This window comes from Kogia breviceps, chromosome 5, assembly GCF_026419965.1.
Source record: "Kogia breviceps isolate mKogBre1 chromosome 5, mKogBre1 haplotype 1, whole genome shotgun sequence".
Classification (NCBI taxonomy): domain Eukaryota; kingdom Metazoa; phylum Chordata; class Mammalia; order Artiodactyla; family Physeteridae; genus Kogia; species Kogia breviceps.
Window position 1 is genome coordinate 124,900,330 of NC_081314.1, and position 25,904 is coordinate 124,926,233.

Genomic DNA, 25,904 nt, shown 5'->3' on the forward strand with positions numbered 1-25,904 from the left:
TTCAATAGCTCCTAATTTCACTGGGGAAAAAGCCAAAGCCATAGAAGACCTGTTATTATCTAGGCCCTACTGTCCCTATTGATTCCACTTCAGCCATGCTGGTTTCCTGGCCTTTCTTCAAGCAGTTCAGGCACGCTCCCTTTAGAGCCTTTACTCTGCTTGTTTCCTCTGTCTGGAATAATCTATATGGCTAATTCATTTCATTCCTTGGAAGTTTTGATTCAAATGCCACTTATTGTTTCATTGAGACCTGAACTGATGACTCTATTTTGATTTGCAAAAGCACCTTAACACCTGCCCTCCTCACTGACCTTACTAAGCTCTGTATTTTCCCAGAGTACTCATTCACATTAAACAGACCCCCAAACTGTAATGACTTGTCATGCATATTGCTTATTTTCTGTTTTTCTTTGCTAAAATATGTGTTCCATGAGAGCAGAAAATCTCTTTTATATTCACAGATACATTCTGAGGCCTTGAATAAGGCCTGGGTTTAAAAAATACTTCTTAAATAAAGGAGTGGATAAACACATTGAGAGGAACGTTCAATGATTTCGTAGGGAAATAGATTAAAATTAGTCACATTTTATTAAGAAATACTTTCAATTTGAAGTAGTATGATGAACTGTATTTTATTATTCTGGGGATGTATTTTCTAAGGAATCAGGATTACTCAGATACATTTCTACCATGAAAAAAATAACTTTTTAATGTACTCTTACTAGATGTCATTCACAATTGACATTAACTCAAGCCATTTACTTTTCAGGTTATAAAAACAAGGATACTGATCTTTGTAATATAAGGGGCTATTAATAATAAATTACAATGCTCATGTGCTCAGGCTATTATTATGTTATAAGCAATTTCGTGTAGTCAATCACTTATTTAGAAATGACTTACTGAATAAAAGTTGTAGACATTCATTCATGTATTTAAAAATAATTTTACATGTTAGTTAGATTCAGGCACTGAGAATACACTAGCAATTCAAAGGTGAAAAAGACAAGGTTCTTGTTCCTGAAGAGAATAGTGTGTTGGAAAGAAACAAATAAGTAAGCAGATATAAGGCCATGTGATAGGAAAAACAAAAGAGGTGCTTTAATGTTTAATGGAAAGGAAGATTTTAACTTGGAGGTTCCAGAAAGACTTTGTAGAAATGGTGATGTGTGATCTGTGTCCTCAGTGCCTAGAACCATACCTAGTTAGAGAGAGGTTTTAATATGTGTTCTTTGAATTGAATTGAATTCTCATTGGTAAAAAGAGATACTATAGGATAGATTTTGTCTAAGAAAATTATCTAAATGCATGAATTTCTATTCTGTCCTTTTACTTACTCTGTAAGATCCTATTACTTCTAGATTTGTAATTAGATTGTATTTAGTATGATGAACACATGCTTCCAAGGTTTACATGGTTGGTCTTCTCACTATGAGTTCCTTATCTCCTGATAATTCCCAATAATTTCTGGTCTTCTCAAATTTTATTGTCTCAATGTTAATGTCTCCACCTGAGATCCAGTTCTAATACCCCACTCACGTGAAAAATATGCCTACAAAACACCACCTTTCCCTTGGGACCATGCTTTAGAATCAGCTCTTCCATAGTTTTTCTGCTATGGACTGAATGGTTGTCTGCCCCCGCTCCCGATACATTGAAATCCTAAACCCTAATGTGATGATATTGGAGATAGGTCCTTTGGGATGTAATTAGGTCATGAATGTGGAGCCCTCATGATGGTGTCAATATAAGTGATCTTATAAGAAGAGACAGGAGAGCGCTCTCTCTTATGGTCTCTCTCTCTGTTGTGTGTGGATACAGTAAGGAGGCTGGTGTCCGTGAACCAAAGGGGGCTCTCATCGGAACCATACCATGCTTGCACCCTGACCTCAGACTTCCAGTCTCCAGAACTGTGAAAAATAAGTATTGATTGTTTAGGATAACCATTCTGTGGTATTTAGTTATGGCAGCCCTGAAGGACTAAGAAAGCTTATCAGAAGAAGTAAACCTGCCTTTTTATCTGTATTTCAAAATGGTATGGATCAGCTTGTTGAGGAGGCGAGAAGATGGCGGAAGAGTAAGACGCGGAGATCACCTTCTTTCTCACAGATACATCAGAAATACATCTACACGTGGAACTTCTCCTATAGAACACCCACCGAACGCTGGCAGAAGACCTCAGACCTCCCAAAAGGCAAGAAGCTCCCCACGTACCTGGGTAGGGCAAAAGAAAAAAGAAAAAACAGAGACAAAGAATAGGGACGGGACCTACACCAGTGGGAGGGAGCCGTGAAAGAGGAAAGGTTTCCACACACTAGAAGCCCCTTCGCGGGCGGAGACTGCGGGTGGCAGAGGGGGAAGCTCCGGAGCCATGGAGGAGAGCGCAAGTAACAGGGGTGCGGAGCGCAAAGCGGAGAGATTCCTGCAGAGAATCGGTGCCGACCGGCACTCACCAGCCCGAGAGGCTTGTCTGCTCACCGGCCGGGGCGGGCGGGGCTGAGAGAGTTCAGCACCACCAAACCAGCTTTACAACAAATGCTAAAGGAACTTCTCTAGGCAAGAAACACAAGAGAAGGAAAAGACCTACAAGAACAACCCAAAACAATTAAGTAAATGATAATAGGAACATACATGTTGATAATTACCTTAAGTGTAAATGGATTAAAAGCTCCCACCAAAAGACACAGACTGGCTGAATGGATACAAAAACAAGACCCATATATATGCTGTCTACAAGAGACCCACTTCAGACCTAGGGACACATACAGACTGAAAGTGAGGGGATGGAAAAAGATATTCCATGCAAATGGAAATCAGAAGAAAGCTGGAGTAGCAATTCTCATATCAGACAAAATAGACTTTAAAATAAAAACCATTACAAGAGACAAAGAAGGACACTACATAATGATCAAGGGATCGATCCATGAAGAAGATACAACAATTGTAAATATTTATGCACCCAACATAGGAGCACATCAATACATAAGGCAAATGCTAACAGTCATAAAAGGGGAAATCGACAGTAACACAATCATAGTAGGGGACTTCAACACCCCACTTTCACCAATGGACAGATCATCCAAAATGAAAATAAATAAGGAAACACAAGCTTTAAATGATACATTACACAAGATGGACTTAATTGATATTTATAGGACATTCCATCCAAAAACAACAGAATACACATTTTTCTCAAGTGCTCATGGAACATTCTCCAGGATAGATCATATCTTGGGTCACAAATCTAGCCTTGGCAAATTTAAGAAAATTGAAATCGTATCAAGTATCCTTTCCGACCACACCGCTATGAGACTAGATATCAATTGCAGGAAAAGATCTGTAAAAAATACAAACACATGGAGGCTAAACAATACACTACTTAATAACGAAGTGATCACTGAAGAAATCAAAGAGGAAATCAAAAAATACTTAGAAACACATGACAATGGAGACACGACGACCCAAAACCTATGGGATACAGCAAAAGCAGTTCTAAGAGGCAAGTTTATAGCAATAAAATCATACCTTAAGAAACAGGAAACATCTCGAATAAACAACCTAACTTTGCACCTGAAGCAATTAGAGAAAGAAGAACAAAAAACCCCCAAATTTAGCAGAACAAAAGAAATCATAAAGATCAGATCAGAAATAAATGAAAAAGAAATGAGGAAACAATAGCAAAGGTCAATAAAAGTGAAAGCTGGTTCTTTGAGAAGATAAATAAAATTGATAAACCATTAGCCAGACTCACCAAGAAAAAAAGGGGGAAGACTCAAATCAATAGAAATAGAAATGAAAAAGGAGATGTAACAACCGACACTGCAGAAATACAAAAGATTATTAGAGATTACTGCAAGCAACTCTATGCCAATAAAATGGACAACCTGGAAGAAAAGGACAAATTCTTAGAAATGTGCAAGCTGCTGAGACTGAACCAGGAAGAAAGAGAAAATATGAACAGACCAATCACAAGCACTGAAATTGAAACTGTGATTAAAAATCTTCCAACAAACAAAAGCCCAGGACCAGATGGCTTCACAGGCGAATTCTATCAAACATTTAGAGAAGAGCTAACACCTATCCTTCTCAAACTCTTCCAAAAGATAGCAGAGGGAGGAACACTCCCAAACTCATTCTATGAGGCCACCATCACCCTGATACCAAAACCAGACAAAGACATCACAAAGAAAGAAAACTACAGGCCAATATCACTGATGAACATAGATGCAAAAATCCTCAACAAAATACTAGCAAACAGAATCCAGCAGCACATTAAAAGGATCATACACCACGATCAAGTAGGGTTTATTCCAGGAATGCAAGGATTCTTCAATATATGCAAATCAATCAACATGATACACCATATCAACAAACTGAAGGAGAAAAACCATATGATTATCTCAATAGATGCAGAGAAAGCTTTTGACAAAATTCAGCACCCATTTGTGATAAAAACCCTGCAGAAAGTAGGCATAGAGGGAAATTTCCTCAACATAATAAAGGCCATATATGACAAACCCACAGCCAGTATCATTCTGAATGGTGAAAAACTGAAACCATTTCCACCAAGATCAGGAACAAGACAAGGTTGCCCACTCTCACCACTCTTATTCAACATAGCTTTGGAAGTTCTAGCCACAGCAATCAGAGGAAAAAAAAGAAAGAAAAGGAATCCAAATAGGAAAAGAAGAAGTAAAGCTGTCACTGTTTGCAGACGACATGATACTATACATAGAGAATCCTAAGGATGCTACCAGAAAACTATGAGAGCTAATCAATGAATTTGGTAAAGTAGCAGGATACAAAATTAATGCACAGAAATCTCTGGCATTCTTATACACTAATGATGAAAAATCTGAGAGTGAAATTAAGAAAACACTCCCATTTACCATTGCAACAAAAAGAATAAAATATCTAGGAATAAACCTACCTAAGGACACAAAAGACCTGTATGCAGAAAACTATAAGACACTGATGAAAGAAATTAAAGATGATACAAATAGGTGGAGAAATATACCATGTTCTTGGATTGGAAGAATCAACATTGCAAAACTGACTCTACTACCCAAAGCAATCTACAGATTCAATGCAATCCCTATCAAACTACCACTGGCATTTTTTACAGAACTAGAACAAAAAAATTTCACAATTTGTATGGAAACACAAAAGACTCCGAATACCCAAAGCAATCTTGAGAACGAAAAATGGAGCTGGAGGAATCAGGCTCCCTGACTTCAGACTATACTACAAGGCTACAGTAATCAAGACAGTATGGCACTGACACAAAAACAGAAATATAGATTTATGGAACAGGAGAGAAAGCCCAGAGATAAACCCACACACATTTGGTCACCGTATCTTTGATAAAGGAGGCAAGAATATACAGTGGAGAAAAGACAGCCTCTTCAATAAGTGGTGCTGGGAAAACTGGACAGCTACCTGTAAAAGTATGAAATTAGAACACTCCCTAACACCACACAGAAAAATAAACTCAAAATGGGTCAAAGACCTAAATGTAAGTCCAGACACTATCAAACACTTAGAGGAAAACATAGGCAGAACACTTATGATATAAATCACAGCAAGATCCTTTTTGACCCATCTCCTAAAGAAATGGAAATAAAACCAAAAATAAACAAATGGGACCTAATGAAACTTAAAAGCTTTTGCACAGCAAAGAATACCATAAACAAGACCAAAAGACAACCCTCAGAATGGGAGAAAATATTTGCAAATGAAGCAACTGACAAAGGATTAATATCCAAAATTTATAAGCAACTCATGCAGCTCAATAACAAAAAAACAAACAACCCAATCCAAAAATGGGCAGAAGAACTAAATAGACATTTCTCCAAAGAAGATATACAGATTGGCAACAAACACATGAAAGAATGCTCAACATCATTAATCATTAGAGAAATGCAAATCAAAACTACAGTGAGATATCATCTCACACCGTCAGATTGGCCATCATCAAAAACTCTAGAAACAATAAATGCTGGAGAGGGTGTGGAGAAAAGGGAACACTTGCACTGCTGGTGAGAATGTAAATTGATACAGCCACTATGGACAACAGTATGGAGGTTCCTTAAAAAACTACAAATAGAACTACCATACGACCCAGTAATCCCACTACTGGGCATATACCCTGAGAAAACCATAATTCAAAAAGAGTCATGTACCAAAATGTTCATTGCAGGTCTATTTATGATAACCAGGACATGGAAGCAACCTAAGTGTCCATCAACAGATGAATGGATAAAGATGTGTCACATATATACAATGGAATATTACTCAGCCATAAAAAGAAATGAAACTGAGTTATTTTTAATGAGGTGGATAGACCTGGAGTCTGTCATACAGAGTGAAGTAAGTCAGAAGGAGAAAAACAAATACTGTATGCTAACACATATATATGGTATCTAAGAAAAAAAATGTCATGAAGAGACTATGGGTAGGACGGGAATAAAACACAGACCTACTAGAGCATGGAGTTGAGGATATGGGGAGGGGGAAGGGTAAGATATGACAAAATGACAGAGTGGCAGGGACATATATACACTACCAAATGTAAATTAGATAGCTGGTGGGAAGCTGTCGCATAGCACAGGGAGATAACCTCTGTGCTTTGTTACCACCTAGAGGGGTGGGATAGGGAGGGTGGGAGGGAGGGTGATGCAAGAGGGAAGAGATATGGGAACATATGTATATGTATAACTGATTCACTTTGTTGTAAAGGAGAAACTAACACACTATTGTAAAACAGTTATACTCCAATAAGGATGTTAAAAAAATGGTATGATCTTGATCTATTGAAAATTCTAAAGAATTCTTAAAAAACTAATAGAGTTAATAAACAGTTTCAGCCAGGCTGCAGGGTACTAGATCAACATACAAAATCAATTGTATTTCTATACATTAGCAATGAAAATCAGAAAATGGAATTTAAGGCAGAGTAGACCAAAGTTCAGAACAGTTATTTACCTCCCACAAGTCCCCTTAGTTAATAATAAATGGCAAATCTAGGGTGACAACCCAAGCCTCTTTGTCTCTAATGACCTCTGTGTACTTTTCAACATTTCATGAATATATAGGGTAAAAAATATATTTCTTGAAATACTCTTATTTGCCTACTTGATTACCATTTTCATTTAAATTCATTTATTAGTCCATGATCAAAAAAAAAGAAAATCTGAAAAGCCTGTCTTACATTTAATACTGCTCACTTTGAACTGCAGAACAGCACATGACACTTAGTTTATTAATTAAATATGAATTATACCTGAATCATTGCCAAAAGTGTGGTCAAAATTTGGACCAGTAGAGGGAGGAAAGGTGCTTCCCTGAATCCTTTCCCATTCATTGTCATCATTTAGATCCTGGATCCAGAAACAAAAGCCATCTTCAAACTTACAGTTGATTTTCTCATAATCTGTAAATTTAAATAAATAATAAAATACTTCAAATGTAGTCAACAATATGACTAATTATAATAGACTGAATTGAAATAATGTAAACTCACACAGTTTATAATTAAGTGGCATGCACAAAATCATTTTTTAAATTCATTTTAACTCTTTAATTCCATTTAGTTAAAAAAAAAAAACCCATATCATTTTGTTGCCAACTCTGTTCTTATCTTTCTTATACCCCATTAGGGCTTCAGCAAAGACAAGCATCTTGTTCTTATTCTTTAATTTTTATATCTTACCTCTGTTGGCTTACCCACATAAACTTTCCCCCAAACTTTTTGCTCCCCCTATTTATTTACTAAATTTAATACTTTGGTCAAAATTAGGTTGATGTGGAACATTCTCAGAATTAGTTTTATGCTAATTTTTTAAGCTTTGAATACTTGCAGTATATAAACATTTAATTTTCCTATTGATTTATAATTTTTCTCAAGTTGGTTATTTGATTGTTTTGAAGAATGTGAGCTATTTTCTAATTTCTCGTTTCTTTGCAAGTATCAAATGGAGTAAGGTATACATAAGAGATACTCATTAAATAATTTGCATAATGAAACAGATAATGACCCTGTTCTAAAATATTAGGTCCTGCTACTTTTAAAATTCCATTACAGTATTAAAGCACCTGAAGATTCAAAGGCTAAGGAATAAACAGTACTTACTATTAAGCACTTTGCTGTTAAATGCAGTATATGTTGCATTAAAGCCAATATAATCATTTTCATCAGAATGTATAAGAAAAGTGGCAGTAACTTGATTGGAAAAAATCCTAATTGTGCCAGGATTCTTTGACCAGAGAGAAGCTACAAAAGAAAATGAATGACTGTTATATGTACATATATATCTATTAACTTATCTATTGATCTGTCCATCCATCCATCTATCCATTCATCAATCTATTGATCTATCAATTGATCTATCAATCTTTTTATCTGATCCTACTGTTAACTAAAAGCATTAGTCCTATAATAATAATGTTTCAAATTATTACATATATTTGTGGTTTGATAAACTATATTTTCATTTTTAATTGTTAGTTACAGACACTGTGAACACATATAAAAAAAGATCCATTCTTTTATGGAAAAAATTCGTCTAAGAAACATACATGTTAAACAGTTATAAAACAAAACATGAGTTTGATTCTATCAGGTATTTCCCATGCCACACTAACAGAGGCTAAACTCGATCACAATAGTAGAAATAAGGGTATTTCTTTGGCTTCCTACCCATATAGCTGTAGGACCTCAAAATAATCCTAGACAATTTAAGAATTGTTTCTACAGATATTGATCTTATCTCTTTTCCATTTTAATTCTAGCTACAAAAGATATTATCTTTATAGGTTTTTTATTTTCAAGGGTTAATATAGTGCTTGAGAAATAAGAAGTACTCACATGATGATTTACAAACAAAGCATTGTTATATAAAATTTGCTTTTATAGAAATTTATTATTTAGCACATACATTCTCAAAGGGGGTGATATTGCCTCCTAGGTGGTAAAAATTTGTTTTCAGGGACAGAATAATTCTTACTTTTTAATTTTATAAAGCCTAAGGTAGCCATACAGTACATAAACAGGTATAGAGAATACCTGAAATATTAAAATTTCATGGGGAGCAATTAGGGGAGAGAAAGGTCTAAAAGTTTCTTAGTGGGAGTGATAATGAAAAAAAGGATAGGAAGCAATGGCTTAGCATTTTAGTTTGACAGTTTGAACTGGGTATCAGATTCAAGATTATGAAAGGTATCACGCTTGCAGATCGAAGACAAATCACCACTGTTAATTATTGATTTCTGAAGAAAGATACTTTCATAAACTACTGAAAAATTCTGTGCTTATCATGTAGAAATTAGTGAAAAAATGTGATTACATGCATGATAATTTCAGTAAAATCTAATGGAAAGAAAACCATGAATAAGCATTGATTTATGTCTTACTCTTTCCCACAATAAAGTTGTATTTCATTCTTTCAGTATTTTCTCATGAAGGACTACATTGGTTATTTAGATTCCTTCTACAAGCATATGTAACTGTGTAACCCAAATGGTTGTCATATTTAAAATCTTTGTAGTCCATAAATGTCTAGTTGCTTAAAGCATGTGAATATTCTAGAACCTTTGCTTCAAACCTATCTGCCTCTCTCTCTTTCTTTCTTTTCTATAGCAATGGAGTTTGGGGGAGAGCATGGCTTCTGGTAGGATCTGAATGTGGCTACTGGTTCAATGGCACCCTTCATGGTTGTGATGTGTTGGATTCCCATGTTGTCTAATGTTATTGCACTAGTCTAGTTAGTCTGGGGTTTATGTCCTGAGATTCATTAATACGCTTCAGAGTTACACATAAGTTTCTAGAAATGGTGTAGAACATTTGTATCTATTGAGGCTTTGTAAATCTTTTATCAGATTCTTAAAGTTGTGACTAGAAAGAGTCCCAGAGCCACAGATGCAGTGGAGAGAATATTATCTTATGCATCCACAAAGGTAGTAGAAGACAGTGGTTAAAAAACAGGCTCCAGAGTCAGCATGAGATTCATTTCTGGCTCCATGTCTTACGAGACTTCTCAGTGCTTCAGTTTCCTCTGTTGTCGTATAATACGTTCCATAAACATTTGTGATAAGGAGTAAATAATATGATAGAGTGACTGATATATAGTAAGTGCTCAGTGAATGCTAGCTATTATTCCTTGATCTGCTCAACTGGATTGTAAGCCCTGAAAATGCAGAGACTAAACGCTTTCTGAGCCTCTGCCATCGTGTCAGAGCATGGGAAACTTTTAATCAATTTTTGGATGCATGAATTAAGATGTGAGCAAATATAGCCATAGAGTTTTCCTACATAAAAGAGTCAGGGCAGGAGTTGAAAGAAAAAAACCAATTTCCTAATAATTTCTAAAGCCTGGATTTTTCTCTACTTGACACAAGAAACTTAGGGGCAATAATTCCTTAAGAAAATCCAGTGCCTTTTCCTAAAAAAACAATATTGCTATGGATATTAAAGTTGCCAAGCAGCCACACTTGTGTGAATTAACTCATTTGTCTTCTAACAATAAAGGCTCTGGTGAATAAGTTTTGCAAAAGAGGAAAGCTGGGAAGCATAATTAAAATTCAGGGGAATTTGGGATGAGGGCAATGGGCAAGGATAACAGACTTTCCACAGAGTATAATTCAACAGATCTAGCTCAAAACTATTTTATCCTAATCATAAGAGAAGAAATTCTGCAGTTAGATTAGCTTCTAAAGGATTTCTAATATAGACAACACATTTTATTGAGTGCTCACTATGAATCTGGTATGGTGCTAAATGCTGGAGAAGAAATAACCAAGTTCCCCTCTTAGCCTATTAGAAAAGTTCAGGTTAATGAATTATAAAAAAATTACTTTGGAATTGATAGATATGGGAGAAATGCCATGGGAGTACTGAGGAAGTAGTTCTTAATTTTTCCAGGCACTATCACTGAGGAACCTTCAAGAGCCTCTGGGAAGTCCAACACCTTAAGCCAGTGCTTGTTAAACTTTTCCATATAACATACACCTATCAACGGAAGTGAATGAATGGGTACTTCTAACACTACATGAAAGTGTTCTAATAAAAGCACAAATTTTAATAAAAATGCTTTACTGTGAAAAATGTTTGTATATATTATTTAATTCCGTGTCCAAAATACGATTATTTTTGTTGTAGGATAAGTTGACAATTCAGGAAGATCCACTATGTTTATTACATAACTTCATCTACGTCTATGCCCACTTTTGTGTGATTCAGTTTTAAAAACATGTCCTTAAACTGCTAAGCTGCAATATTGGGGGTATGCTATTAACAGTCCTTTGGGAACGGAAAAACAGCTAAGCACTTCGGATATAAAGAATGGTGTAACAGCTACACACACAGAAATGCATTTTCCTGGCTTGTCAACTGGAAATTGGTTTCAGCGTGCTCATACAGGCTGTTTTTGCTGTCTTTCTTTGAGGATACATAAATATATCTATGTATTTTTTGAATAAAGCATTAATGGAGCATATTTATCATCTTCTACCACTTCCGTACCCAGTACTGTTAATTATTACCACCAATGAATTGAATATTTTACCTTCATCACTACAGTTTAAAGAAAACATTTTTGACTACTATCCTGTTAATCTATTCTGATTTACCCTGATTTCCACACTTATTTGGAAAAGACTCTATTGCATTCTATATCATCTATCTATATGAAATGCTCACCTTCCTCTGAAACTTTTTACCAGAGAACTTTTACATCATGACTGTATATAAAAATGACTGAAAAATGCCTTTAAAATTTGTTCATACTAATTTACCCCTAATCAAGTATGTAAGAACTATTTTATGGTACTGGATACTTTTATTTTCTTATAATTCCTTTACATAATCTTATTTTCTTTGATTTAATTAAAATATCTATATATTTTCCATGTGATAAAGATAATTATCTTTATTCTGGATTGTAATTTTTTTTTTTTTTTTTTTTCTCGGATGCGGGCCTCTCACTGTTGTAGTCTCTCCCGTTGCGGAGCTCGGGCTCCGGGCGCGCAGGCTCAGCTGCCATGGCTCATGGGCCCAGCCGCTCCGCTGCATGTGGGATCTTCCCAGACTGGGGCACGAACCCGTGTCCCCTGCATCGTCAGGCGGATTCTCAACCACTGTCCCACCAGGGAAGCCCAGAATTGTAATTTAATAAAAGTAATTTGTGTACACATCTCTCACAATAAGAAATTTGCAAAAATATTTAGAAAAAAATGATGGGATTTTGAATCGAGTGAAAGTATCAGCATTGTTACAAAACAAAATAACTTTAGAGTTATAAGAAATGCTATTGATCTCTAACTACTATAATACCATGATATGTAAACCTGCTGGTTTAAATTTAAATCAACAAATACTAAATTTTTACAATATATCAGGCATGTGCTAGATGCTGGAGGTAAGACATTTTTACATATCTTTTAAAAAGGTATTATTTTAAATTTAAAATGTAATTTTAACAGCTAATGCCATTTCTCATATTTTTTCAAGTTAAATTAAAATATTTAATTTAAAAAACTTTGAAATACATTTATATTTCAAAAAGACCTTAAAAATTAAACAACTACCTATTTGTTATAATTTAAATTCATTTTCTTAGATTTTTTCTATTTGTTAATTTTTTCTATTTCTTAGTTTATTGCCTTTTTATGATAATTATTTGTGCATTATTGACATCACTGTATCTAATGATTCTAAGATTTAGTTATGTATTTCTGATGATCTAAGCATGTGAAAATAAGTAAAAATAGCGTTCAGGCAAATGGTATCTGAAGAGAAGGGAACATGAGGGTAATTTACACCTATCATTTTTGGGCAGTTAACCTCTATGAATTTAGTTTTTATCTGTAAAATAAAGATTGTAATAGCACCTGTGTAATATGGTTTAGGGGATAATTTTTTTTTTTGAGTTAACGTGTTGAGAACACTACTTTGCATATTGCAAGTGATCAAAGTATGCTAAAATTTATTATTAATATCACATTAGCCCTTGGAGAAGTTTATATGAACTGGCTTATTTGTCCACCTATGTAAATATTTATGTTGACATAATTTTAAGGAACTAGATTTATCAACTGCAGAAATAAGTAGATTGTGAAATGGCTGGTCCATTTATTTAAGCCAAATGTGACTTACCATGAGTTCATCTGTTTTAGGTATACTCATGATTATACTTGTACTTGGGACTTTTAAAGCGCAATGAATAAGTGCATTGTGTTTGAAGTCGGAGGGTCTGGGTCTGATTTCTATCTCCAACACTAACTAGCTTTGTGAACTGGTGGTCATTTAACTTCTTAGATCTCATTTTCTTCTCCTGTAATGCATACTTTGTATAGATTTATTGAAAATATTAAACAAGGATATCCACATAGAGCACTCAGTATGATATGTGTCATATTAAAAGCACCCAATAAAAAGTACTTATTATCATCATATGCTTAAATATTTCTGAAATCAATAAGTCAATCAAAACATTTATCCGATAGGATCTACTTTTCATTATTCACAAGTGCAATTTAAAATCCAAAATTATTAAAATAAATGCAGCTTTATATACATGTTAATAAGAGATGTCACTTGTATCCTTATCTTAGCTCTGCTAAGATGACTATTGACTATTTCTCAAAAGTGTAAGGAAAACTAGTTATTCCCTGGACTCCGCTGCCACATTCTTTTCTTCATCCTTATTTTATTTCCTCCTGGAATTTCACTCCTACTTTTGTTGGCTACCATGAATAGGTCTATTCATTTGGGGACCAGATGGAATAAAGTGGGGTAGTCATACATGTATTATTAGAGTGTTCCCTGCCCTTTTTCAGCTCCCATCGGTGTCTATGTCCATAATGACAAATGGCTACATAATAACAATACCATCCACACCTTCCATTTAGTGAGACTACATCCTGATCTACTCATTGTTTTACCAACTTTATTAGTAATAGTCCTTCAAGAGACCCAGAAGCAGAGTGCATAATAAGAATAGAAAAAAAAGAGATTCATTGTTGAAGAAAAATAGGTTTTTAGGGTTTGTTTGAATTTTGCTGAAGGGGGAGCAACACTTACAGTATAGTAGAATTCCACATGATTTTTAAAACATCAATTAGAAGAGAATCATGTGAAACAGTACATCCTTTATTACTAAGAAGTTTGATTACACATAGCACTAAATTATTAATTTTTATAATCAGGACCAGTTTTTCTTTTTCCTTTCAGTAACTTAAAGTACACGCTCATATTCAGTTCAAAATCAAAAAATGAATGTAAGACCTAAATAGACATCTCTCCAAAGAAGACATACAGAGGGTCAAGAGGCACATGAAAAGATGTTCAACATCACTAAATATTAGAGAAACGCAAATCAAAACTACAATGAAGTATCAACTCCCAGTGGTCAGAATGGCCATTATCAAAAAATCTACAAACAATAAATGCTGGAGAGGGTGTGGAGAAAAGGGAACCCTCTTACACTGTTTGTGGGAATGTAAATTGATACAGCCACTGTGGAGAATAGTATGGAGGTTCCTTAAAAAACTAAAAGTAGAGCTACCATATGACCCAGCAATCCCACTACTGGGAATATACCCTGAGACAACCATAATTTGAAAAGACACATGGACTCCAGTGTTCATTGCAGCACTATTTGCAATAGCCAGGTCATGGAAACAACCTAAATGTGTCCAATGACAGATGAATGGATAAAGAAGATGTGGTACATATATACAGTGAAATATTACTCAGCCATATAAAGGAACAAAATTAGGTCATTTGCAGAGATGTGGATGGACTTACAGTCTGTCATACAGAGTGAAGTAAGTCAGAAAGAGAAAAACAAATATCATATATTAATGCATATATGTGGAAACTAAAAAAATAGTACAAATGAACTTATTTCCAGGACAGGAATAGAGACACAGATGTAGAGAACAGATGTGTGGACATGGGGGGGAAGGAGAGGGCAGGATGAATTGGGAGATTAGGTTTGACATAAATACACGACCATGTGTAAAATAGATAGCTAGTGGGAACCTTCAGTATAGTACAGGGAGCTCAGCTCAGTGCTCTGTGATCACCTAGATGGGTGAGATGGTGGTGGATGGGAGGGAGGTCCAAGAAGGAGGGGATATATGAATACATATAGCTGATTCACTTCGTTGTACAGCAGAAACTAACATAATATTGTAAAGCAATTACACTCCAATAAAAAAAACACAACTCTTGCATTGATAAGAGAATGGGTTATTTTACAAATCATATTGCTACATATCTTGAAGAAAGTAAAGCCAGACATACAACCTCAAAAAAAAAAAAAAAAAAAATCAAAGGGAAAGCACATCACTCCAAAAAGTTTTCCACATATTTTCATTTTGATAATGGACTGTATATTTGTTTTAACTTACCTCTTAAAATCTTGCTTGAACCCACACCTTCATAAATATTTAATACATCTGTATAATATGTATTAAAATAATCAAAGCTCAGTTGAATGGAAAATCCTTGGTTTACACTAAATTAAAAGCAAAAAATAGACTATTACACTCTTAACAGTTGGCACAAGTCAATATATTCTAGAATATGAATGTATTTTTCTAATTGTGATAAAGAATATGTAACATGGGATAGACTCTCTTAACAATTTTTTAAATGTATGGAACAGTATTTTTAACTATAAGCACAAGCTCTCTTGAACTCTTTCAACTTGCATGACTGAAACTCTATACCCACTGAACAGTAACTCCCCATTTTTTCTCTCCCAGCCTCTGACAACCATTGTACTTTTTGACTCTCTGAGTTTGAATACTTTATATGCTTCATATAAGTGAAATCATGCAGGATTTGTCCTCCTATGACTGGCTTATTTCATTTAGCATAATGTTCTCAAGGTGCAACCATGTTGTTGCCTATGATAGGATTTCCTTCTTTTAATGACTGAATAATATTCCACTGTATATATAGACCACATTTTCTTTATCTATTCATCTGTCAATGAACATGTAGGTTGTTTCTACCTCTTAGCTATTGTGAATAATGCTGCAACAAACGTAGGAGTGTGTATCTTTTAGAGACCTTGACTTCAATTCTTTGGGATAAATACCAAGAAATCGGATTGCTAGATCATATGGTAGTTCTATTTCTTATGCCTTTAGGGAGCCTTCATACTATTTTCCATACTGACTACACCATTTTGCATTCCAACCAACAGCACACAAGGGTTCCAGTTTCCCCACATCCTCACCAACATTTATAATGTTCTGTTTTTTTGGTAATGGCCATTATGATTTTGATTTGCATTTCCCTGATGATTACTATGTTGAGTGATGCCCTTTAGCCATTTGTATGCCTTTTTTTTTTGAGCAATATCTATTTGAGTCTTTTGCCCACTTTTTATTTGGTTTATTTTGCTATTGAGTTTTGTAGGAGCTCCTTATATATTTTGGATATTAACCCCTTATTAGATATATGGTTTGAAAATATTTGCTTCCATTCCTTAGGTTGCCTATTCATTCTTTTGTTTTCTGTTGTTTCCTTTGCTGTATAGAAGGTTTTTAATGAGATATACTGCCACTTGCTGATTTTTGCTTTTGTTGCCTGTGCTTTTGTTTTCAAATCCAGGAAATCATTGTGAAGACCAACGTTATGAAGCTTTCCTTTTATGTTTTCTTCTAGGAATTTTATGATTTCAGGTCTTACATTTAAGCCTTTAATTCATTTTGAGTTTATTTCTTGTGTATGGTGTAAGGTAAAGGTCAATTTTGTTCTGCATCTGAATATCTAGTTTTACCAACACCATTTGTTGAAGAGACTATATTGTTTCCCCATTGTGTAGTTTTGACATCCTTGTCAAAGATAATTTGACCATATATGTGTGGGCTTATTTGTGACCTCTCTATTCTGTTTCACTGGTATGTATGTCTATTTTTATGCTGGTACTATACTGGTACTGATTACTGTAGCTTTGTAATATATTTTGAAATCAGGAAGTATGAGGCTTTGTTCTCTTTCTCAAGATTGTTTTGGCTGTTTGGGGTCCTTTGTGGTTCCATATGAATTTTAGGATTCTTTTTTCTTTTTTTAAAAAAAATCATTGGGATTTTGATAGAGATTGTGATGAATCTATACATCATTTTCAGTAGTATGGACATTATTATATTACATTATTATATTTTAACAATATTAAGTCTTCAAATCCATGAACATTAGATGTCTTTCCATTTATTTGTCTTTAAATTCAGTCAATAATATTTTATTATTTTCACTGTGTCTTTTACCTCCTTGATTAAGTTTATTCCTAAGTACTTTATTCTTTTTACTGCTATTCCTAAGTACTTTATTCTTTTTACTGCTTTTTTACTGTTTTCTTAATTTCCTTTCTGGATGATTAGTGTATAGAAACAGAAGTTGTCTTTCTATGTGGATTTTGTATCCTGTAACTTTGTTGAATTATTATTTCCAACAGGATTTTTGTGGAATTTATGGTTTTCTATATATAAGATCTTGCCACCTGTGAACAGATAATTTTAATTCTTCCCTTCTTGTTTGGATACATTTTTTTTCTTGCTTAATTGCTCTGGCTAGGACTTCCAGTACTAAGTTGAATAAGAATGGTGAGAGGGGGCATCCTTATTTTGTTCCTGACCTTAGAGGAAAAGCCTTTACTTTTTCATCATTGAGTATGATATTTACTCTAGACTTTTCTTGTATGACCTTTATTAGATTTAGGTAATTTCCTTCTATCCCTATTTTGTTGAGTGTTTTTTTGTCATGAAAGGGGGTTGAATTTTGTCAAAAGCTTTTTCTGAATTTGTTGAGAGGATCCTGTGAGTTTTAGGCTTCATTCCATTAATGTGGTGTATCAAATTGATTGATTTTTATATATTGAAACATCCTTGCATCTCAGAGATGAATCTCACTTGCTGATGGTGTATAATCCTTTTAATTTTCCATCAAATTTGGTTTGCTATTATTTTACTTAAGGATTTGTGAATTTATATTATCAGGGGTGTATTATCAGGAGTGTAGTTTTCTTTTCCTGTGGTGACTTTGTCTGGCTTTGGTATCAAAGTGAGTGTTCCTTCTTTTCCAATTTTTGGAAGAGTCTGAAAAAGATTAGTATTAATTCATCTTTAAATATTTGGTAGAATTCACCAGTAAAACCAGTGGGTCATGGTTTTTTCGTTGGGAGGTGTTTAGTTACTGATTCAATCTTCTTACTAGTAAATGGTCTGTTCAGATTTTGTATTTCTTTATGATTCAGCCTTAGTAGATTGTAAGTTTCTAGGGATTTATCCTTTTCTTCTAGGTTATTCCACTTAGCACTTCTTTTTCTGTATCCCATAAGAATTGGTATTTTGTTTTTTCATTTGCTTCAATATATTTTCTAATTTTCTTTTTGATTTAGTATGAGATCCATTGACTGTTCAAGAGCAATTAGAACCTTGCAAGTTTCTTTTTCAGTGGTGTCTAATTTTTTGCTCTCTCTGGTGTCTGTATGTGGCGCTGCACATTCTCTGGTCCTACCACAGCAAGTCACCCAACTATACCTTGTTCTCTGCAGCCACAGGCCATGCAAATTGTGCTGGCTCATCAGCTCTGCATTCATGCAAGACATATACCCATTTCTGGGGAAGCTCTTGAAACAGTTAGAATGTTGGAAGCATGCTGCACTTCTTTCTTTCCATCCTTAGGGAGAAGCCTTGAATTGTGCACTTTCTCCCAATTGTATCAAGCCCTGCTGGCCATAGCAAGCTATATCCACTTCTCTTTATTCTCAGTATCTTTCAGGCATCCAAACAATACCAGTTCCATCACTTATCCATATGAAGTGAGACAGAAACTAGTCCTTCAGGCAGCTCTTGGAAAAGCTGGGACACTGGATGCATGTTTCATCCTTCTTTTTCCTTCCAAGGAAGAAGTAGTGAGTCAAGACTTGTGCCGAGCTGTGCTGTGTTGGGAAAGGAGTTGAGAGAGGGTAAAATGAACTTGATCTTCTTGTCCATTTCAGTGCAGCTGTCCTTGGCTTTGTGTTCACCTGGGGTATGCAACTTCTTAACTGAATTCTGGAATTCTCATAAATGACTTTTGGTTCACATTTCACTGTTAAATCGACATATCTGTGGGGGAACAAAAGCTGAGGCTTCTTGGCTACAGAATAATTCCTATCTCATTATGCCAGCATCTGTATGAAAATCTCGTATGGTGTGATTTAGTCATGGCAGATTAAACCTGAGAACACCCTCTGTATACATCCTTTGTGCTAAATCTTGAATAAAATTTGGATAAGTTGCTATATATTTGATCTCCAAGCTCTCAATATGATTGACCAATCCAATCATTATGATGATCAAAATAATCAAATTGCCAATGGCTGATCTACCTTATGCTGAATGGTCTGTGGGGGAAAATGTTCAAATTTTAATTTTCAGTTTGGGGAAAATGTGTCTAGGGCAATGCCTATTTATAACTCTACTGTCTCACTGAAGTGTAGGATCAGAAATGTGAATAATTCTTTAGTGTTTTGGAGGTACAAGGTTCCCCCAAAGTCTGCAAAAAGGAGGAAGGCCAAACAATTAAAGAAGAGCATGGATAATGTTGAAGCTGGCTGAATATTGAAAGGGTGGATAATAGGGAGAGATCTAGTCTCCAAAACCAAGACGGAGACTGAGAAGATACTTGGCTTCAGAGGCTGGCTGCAGAGGCTGCTGATTGAACCATGGCTCCTGCCCAGGGGCATGGCAAGTTTGGATTTTCAGTAAGTTATCAGTAGTACCTTGATCAGTTGGTAAACTGGGGACATTCATCACAAATGTAGTTAATTTTGAAACTCTAAGTTTCATGGTTGGGAAATGTCCATTTGGGGCAAGACCTGAGGTTTGGCAAACGTATTAGATTCCTGATGAGGGGTTGGAGGCAGGGCTAAGGTTTAGTCTTCAAGGAGTAGGGTTGACAACACTGCAATGTCAGCGACTAGCAGGGGAGGATTAAAAGACATGTAAGCAGTAACCCAGGATTTTGGATCTGACCAGTGTTTGCTGCCAGGAAGGTGAGGTTAGAACATTGGTGGGTTGTTTTTAAAAAATATTGACACAGGGACCTCAAACCTGGATATCAGATTCCATGGTTCTGGAATGGATTTGGGGACGTATATTTTTAAATACTCCAGGAGCGATTGTGATGTGCTCTCAGGTTTGAGGGTCACTGGAGGAAGATAGGCAGATGCAGAAGATGCCACACTCATGAGCTACCCTCAGATGTATTTAGTAACCACAGGAGGTTGACAGGGGTGGAAGTCTCAACGTGAGGGAGCAGGAGATACTCCCAGCCCAGACTGAGAGAAGGAGAGAAAAGCAGATGATGGCAGCTGTTTAAAAAAATTCTACCTCGTTAGGACTCTTCAGCCATGTGGAGAGTGAGCCTGCTAGTGAGAACTTTAGGAAATCCAGCATCAAAACTGAAGAAGACAGAGGAAGAAGAAATAAGCTGCCTTCAGGGATGATTTCTGTTATTTTAATGAAAATTTTGGTGTCTCCAGGCAAGAAAACAGTGAGGTTTTTTTTAGTTGTTGTTGTTTGCTTGTTTGTTTTGTTTGTTTGTTTTTTTTAACAAGTGATGTTGTTTTCAAGAAACTAAAGGATGCAAGAGGAGCTTCCTAGGAAACTTTGTGTTCAGAAGCTGTTTACTTTTTCAGAGTAGATAATTGAAGGTAGAGGAGAGAAATGAATGCATACTGTTTTCTACTTTCTTCTTTTTCAGAAAAGCCAACTTATTTTCAATAAAACAAAGGCATTTATAAAGGTGAGATTAATTGGACAATATCATATCTGATGTTTTTATAATATTAACCAGAGTTACCTTCTGAATTTTTGAAGGAAAGGATAATTTCCTAAATGTAATTTTTATATTTTACATTTTTGTGTCAATAGCTACTCTTTTTAGAGCCCATTTTTACTGAGCATATAATAGAGTGCTAAGTGTTTTACATTCAATATTACTTTTCATAATGACTTTGATCCCTGTAGTTAGAGATATTGAACTCTATAGATGTAGAAATTTTGAGTCTAAGAGATTTAGTTATTTGTCTGAGATCACATATCTTGAATCTGAAGAAGACAGATTTGAAACCCATGCAGACAGTCTCCAGTGCTCACAATCTCCATCACTGACACTCTGCTACATGTGGTCTTAATATAATCCCAAAATATAGCTTAATTGCATTTTAACCATTTCTCCAATAGTTATTTGGTCTTCCAAGCCTGTAAGAAACATTATTGTCTTTACCCCACTTTGATCACCATTAGGAAAAACCAAACCATCAGGTCTAATGCATCTCTAATGTAGTAATCAGTTTTGAGAAGAAAATACACTTAGATTATTTATATAATTTTAAATCATAATTTTATCATGAAGTACAGTATTTATTTATTTTAGATTCTATAGGTTTTAAAAATCATCCCTAGATTAATGGTTGATTTCTTAAAATAGTTTTAAAAGTTAAGTGATGGAAAAGGAAGTAAAAAGAATAGAACCATATAAATCTTTAATTAACAGTGTGATTATTACATAAATGATATTATGTATTATTATAGCAAAAGTTTATTGTGATCTGCTTATAAGACCTCCCTGTAGTTTTGACCTAGCTCTACTAAGAAGTGGATTGAACAATTAAATTATCATTATTTAGTGTTAATAAAATTCCAAAGATCACATGAAGAAATCACTGTGTAGTTAGGAATGTAGATCAGTTAGAATTCATTTTCTTTCCATTTTCAAAGGAAGTAATTTAAGATTTTTCTTTTCTGCTGACATTTTAGGTAAATAATTGAATATTTTTCATTTTTTTATGAACAATGCTAATAGCCATTTATAAATGCTTCTCTTTAAATATGATGTGATTATATTAGAAACGATGTCCTCTAAATTTTTAAGTTTTCACTTGACATGAATTACCTAGAACTGCCATTTTTTTTTTTTTTTTTTTGCGGTATGCGGGCCTCTCACTGTCGTGGCCTCTCCCGTTGCGGAGCACAGGCTCCGGACGCGCAGGCCTAGCGGCCATGGCTCACGGGCTTAGTTGCTCCGCGGCATGTGGGATCTTCCCGGACCAGGGCACGAACCCGTGTCTCCTGCATCGGCAGGCGGACTCTCAACCACTGCGCCACCAGGGAAGCCCCTAGAACTGCCATTTTAAATACAAAATCTTATCTTTGGCACACAAGTAACATGTTGTTTAGAGCATGAAAAAAAGGAAATTTTGCTCTTAGCTATATCACATGACTTACATGAGGCTGAGCTCCAAAATAGAAATTATTTAAGCAGAACAAGATGTTCTTTGTTCCCTGAATAATGCCAAGTAAATGTATTTAGAACAATCTTCCCTTCATACCTCATCTCATCTCTGGAATATGTCTACTCAGAAAAACAACTCTTGTGAGTCTTTATGGGGCCATTTCCTATCATTTGTTTGGCAAGAACCCAAAGTTCTGTCTTTTAGCCTTATTTAACCAGCTGTTATATTGATTCCCCATTTTCTAGTGAGTTATCACAATGATTAAAATAAATATATAGTAAGTCATATTGGGAAACCATAATCCCATCCAGCTGTTTAGAGAAATGAACGAACTAGAATACATTTCTCAAAGTGAATTCTACAAAGCACTTGTGCTGAATGCTCTGTGGGGAAAAATGTTCACTGGCTTAACAGAAAATATATATACAGTTGACTCTTGAACAATACTGGCATGAAGTGTGTGGGCCCACTTATATGTGGATTTTTTTCAATAAATGCATACTACAACACTACACAAACCATGGGGAACCATAGAACAGAGGACCAACTGTAATGTTATATGGGGATTTTGACTGCATGGGCTGTTGGCACCCCTAAGCCTTCTGTTGTCAAGGGTCAACTGTACATTTTGGGGGAAATTTACTTGCATCTTAACTTATTTAAGGCTATGAGAAGTCTCGCACTTTAAAAAAAATTGTAATGAGTTTATTTCAGAGCTCCTTATATTTATTCTAGTACAAATGATCTTTACCTTGAAATATCTGAGAGAAACATTAGGTAATACTCCTCTGTGAAAAATGTTTAGGCAAATATTAATGTAGACCAGCTATCAGCAGTTTGATTATTTTGATCATCATAAAGATTGGATTCGTCAATTGAATTAAGACTTGGAGGTCAAATATATAGTAAGTGAACTAAGTGTTATTCAAGATACAACACAAAGGATGAGTATAATAGGTTTCCCAGCTCTTGATCCGCCATGACCAAATCACACCATCGGAGATTTCACATGGATGCAAGCATAATGAGGAAGGAACTTCTCTGTAGCTAAGATGCAGCTAAGTGAAATACAGTTTCTTGCAGTACACAGACATACAGGCATGATGTTAATTTTGGCAGCATTTGATTTGTGCCAACTATATGGAAAAAAACTTTCTACAAAGCCCAATGAGATGGCCCCATTTATTGTTCATAGGGCAAAATTCCTTTTTAAAAGGTTAAGAATGAGAGAGAAATTTCTTGGAGAGGGTATCAGCTGGGAAGGCTTTGCTTCCTAGTTAATGAAAAAAACTGTCCAAAAAATAAATACATTACTAAAGATGGTAAGACTAACTGCATCAGAGAAAGACTTTATGACTTAAGAACATGGAATAGAAGATGATATATTACCGTATGATCCACTGACAAACAACACTTGGATTAGAAGACTTTGGATAATGGGCAGCTTCGAAGGACCCAGAAGATTCAGTCAACAAAAATCTTCCATCACAAGCTGTGGCTGTGAAAAAATGGCAATTAATGTTAGACAAAACAATCTTGGAAGGGTTTCTCAAATGAAATGGGATTCAAATTGCCTAACAAACCTTCATAGAATACTCATGACTAAATCTATACGAGGCCATTTCACAAAACTAAAATGATCGAATGCAAATGGATCAGATTTTGTGTTTTAAATCTATTAGCTATTTTCAAATACTCTTACACACTCCATTATAGATCCTTTAGAAAATCATTCTATTTCTAAATACCCATAGCTAAGTTGCATTTTTAGTATATTCTTTTATATTTGTAAGAAAACAAATATACCTGAATTGTAAACTTCCAATTTAAAGAAGCAACTACTATTTTTTGCTTTCTTTTCCCCATTAAATTGGAGCTAGAGTGAACTTCCTCTATGCGCACTAAGTGATACATCTTCCTGAAAATGATCAGAAAATGGCCAGGCAAATGATACATATGGTGCAAGGGGCCTGAAGAGATCCTTCTATTCAATCTACTCCACACAACTTTTAACTTTCATCACTTTTGCTCCTTTTGAATGAACTCACAATCTAGCTCAGTATTTTCATTCAATATTCCTGAGTGTGTTTTTCTTTCCCATGACAACTCATTTTCCTCTTTTAATTCTTGTAGCACATTTATTTCACTTACTTCTCTTACATCTCCTTAATGCCATGAATTACTAGTTGTCTTAATTTATATCTGAGTCATTTCCTACTAGATTAAAATCTTGAAAACATGAACCAGGAGTCATAATTTGTAGCTTTTTATTTTATACTTGCTATGTATAGTATGCATTAAAAATAAAACTTATTTGATTTTCCTAATCTTTAGTTTTTCTTAGGTTATTTTCTATATTCTTACTACTGTTGACACCATAATTCTAAAATAATGACTCCTGGAATGTGTCCTTTTTCTTTTGGTATTTTGTTTATTCCTCGTATGTCAGAAGTGTTGATAGAGGGCAGGGAAATCAAGGAAATTTATCAAAATTAAATTGCTGCCCTTGGAATCTGAGTGCAGAATAAGCTAACCCTAAATTGATAAATTGAAAAACCTACTGTAACATTACACAGTAATTCTGCCAAGTTATAAAACACAAGCTATTATATGACATCAAGTATTTTATATGAACAGAAGAAAGAAATTGAAAAGCACATAGAAATCTTGGTAAAAATCCCACATTTTGGTTGGCTTTTTGCTACTTTTGGTGTATATTTTTAAAAGGCATATAAGGTAGAGGCATAAAAAAAGGTAAATAAATTTTAAGATTCAAAGTCCGTTTAAGAATAATGTCCTAGGAATTAATTGCATTGGATTATTATAGCCCAATTCCCAAGGAAAAAAAGAAAAAATTAAGAACAGAAAAGATAATAACCCAATACCATAGACTTCAGGAAATTAAAGAGAAAAAATTGTGACTTGTTGAGAGAACTGAATCACTTTATGTGTAATACTTGCTGGAGCAAAAAGGACAATTAAGGCTAATTTGTATGATATGAAGATAAACAGTAAAATATATGTCTGTTTAATGAAGAGCTAAATCAGTTTCTAGTTGTAAAAAAAAATCTCCTTCTTCACTCTGAACTCTCTGTGCATCACAAACCACGCCATATAAATGAGACAATTAATCCCTTAGCTTCAATGACCATAAAAGTAAGACTAGTGTCTGCTTGTATTTTAAGTGATATATGGAGCTTTTTAGTCACAGTTTGTCAAGAAACATGTGGGCTCCAAGAGTGTAGGTAGTGCAAGAAAATCCACTACTATTATAAGTATTTTATATTTAAACTATGACACTTAAGAACACAGTAAGGAAGAACAATCAATCCTACCAGCCTTAAAATATAACCGTTAGCGTTGGTGGAATGTTTATTATGTGCCAGCATTGCTCTAAGGTCATTATATAAGTATTAATGTCCCCTTCACCACAAATTTATGAAGTTTTAGGTGGGGAAACTGAGGAACAGAGCGGGTAAGTTAACTAAAATAAGTTCTTCCAGCTTACGAAGGTTGATTCAAAGCCAGGCAATACCTAATATTAGCCTAATACCGCAATATATAGAGCTATCAGGGTGACATCACTCAGTCGTTGAAAAGCAGGATGTG

At 34.9% G+C, this 25,904-nt stretch overlaps 1 protein-coding gene across 2 annotated transcripts in view; it reads right to left on the reverse strand.

Annotated features, from left to right (window-relative positions):
• TMPRSS15 (transmembrane serine protease 15) overlaps positions 1-25,904 on the reverse strand; it is a 148,886-nt gene that overhangs the window by 91,447 nt on the left and 31,535 nt on the right. For both annotated transcript variants that reach the window (XM_059063874.1, XM_059063873.2), the window contains 4 exons: positions 23,685-23,793; positions 15,412-15,518; positions 8,132-8,272; positions 7,283-7,432 (listed from right to left, as the gene is read on the reverse strand). In XM_059063874.1, the coding sequence (XP_058919857.1) occupies positions 7,283-7,432; positions 8,132-8,272; positions 15,412-15,518; positions 23,685-23,793 (507 nt within the window). The remainder of the gene's footprint in view (positions 1-7,282; positions 7,433-8,131; positions 8,273-15,411; positions 15,519-23,684; positions 23,794-25,904) is intronic.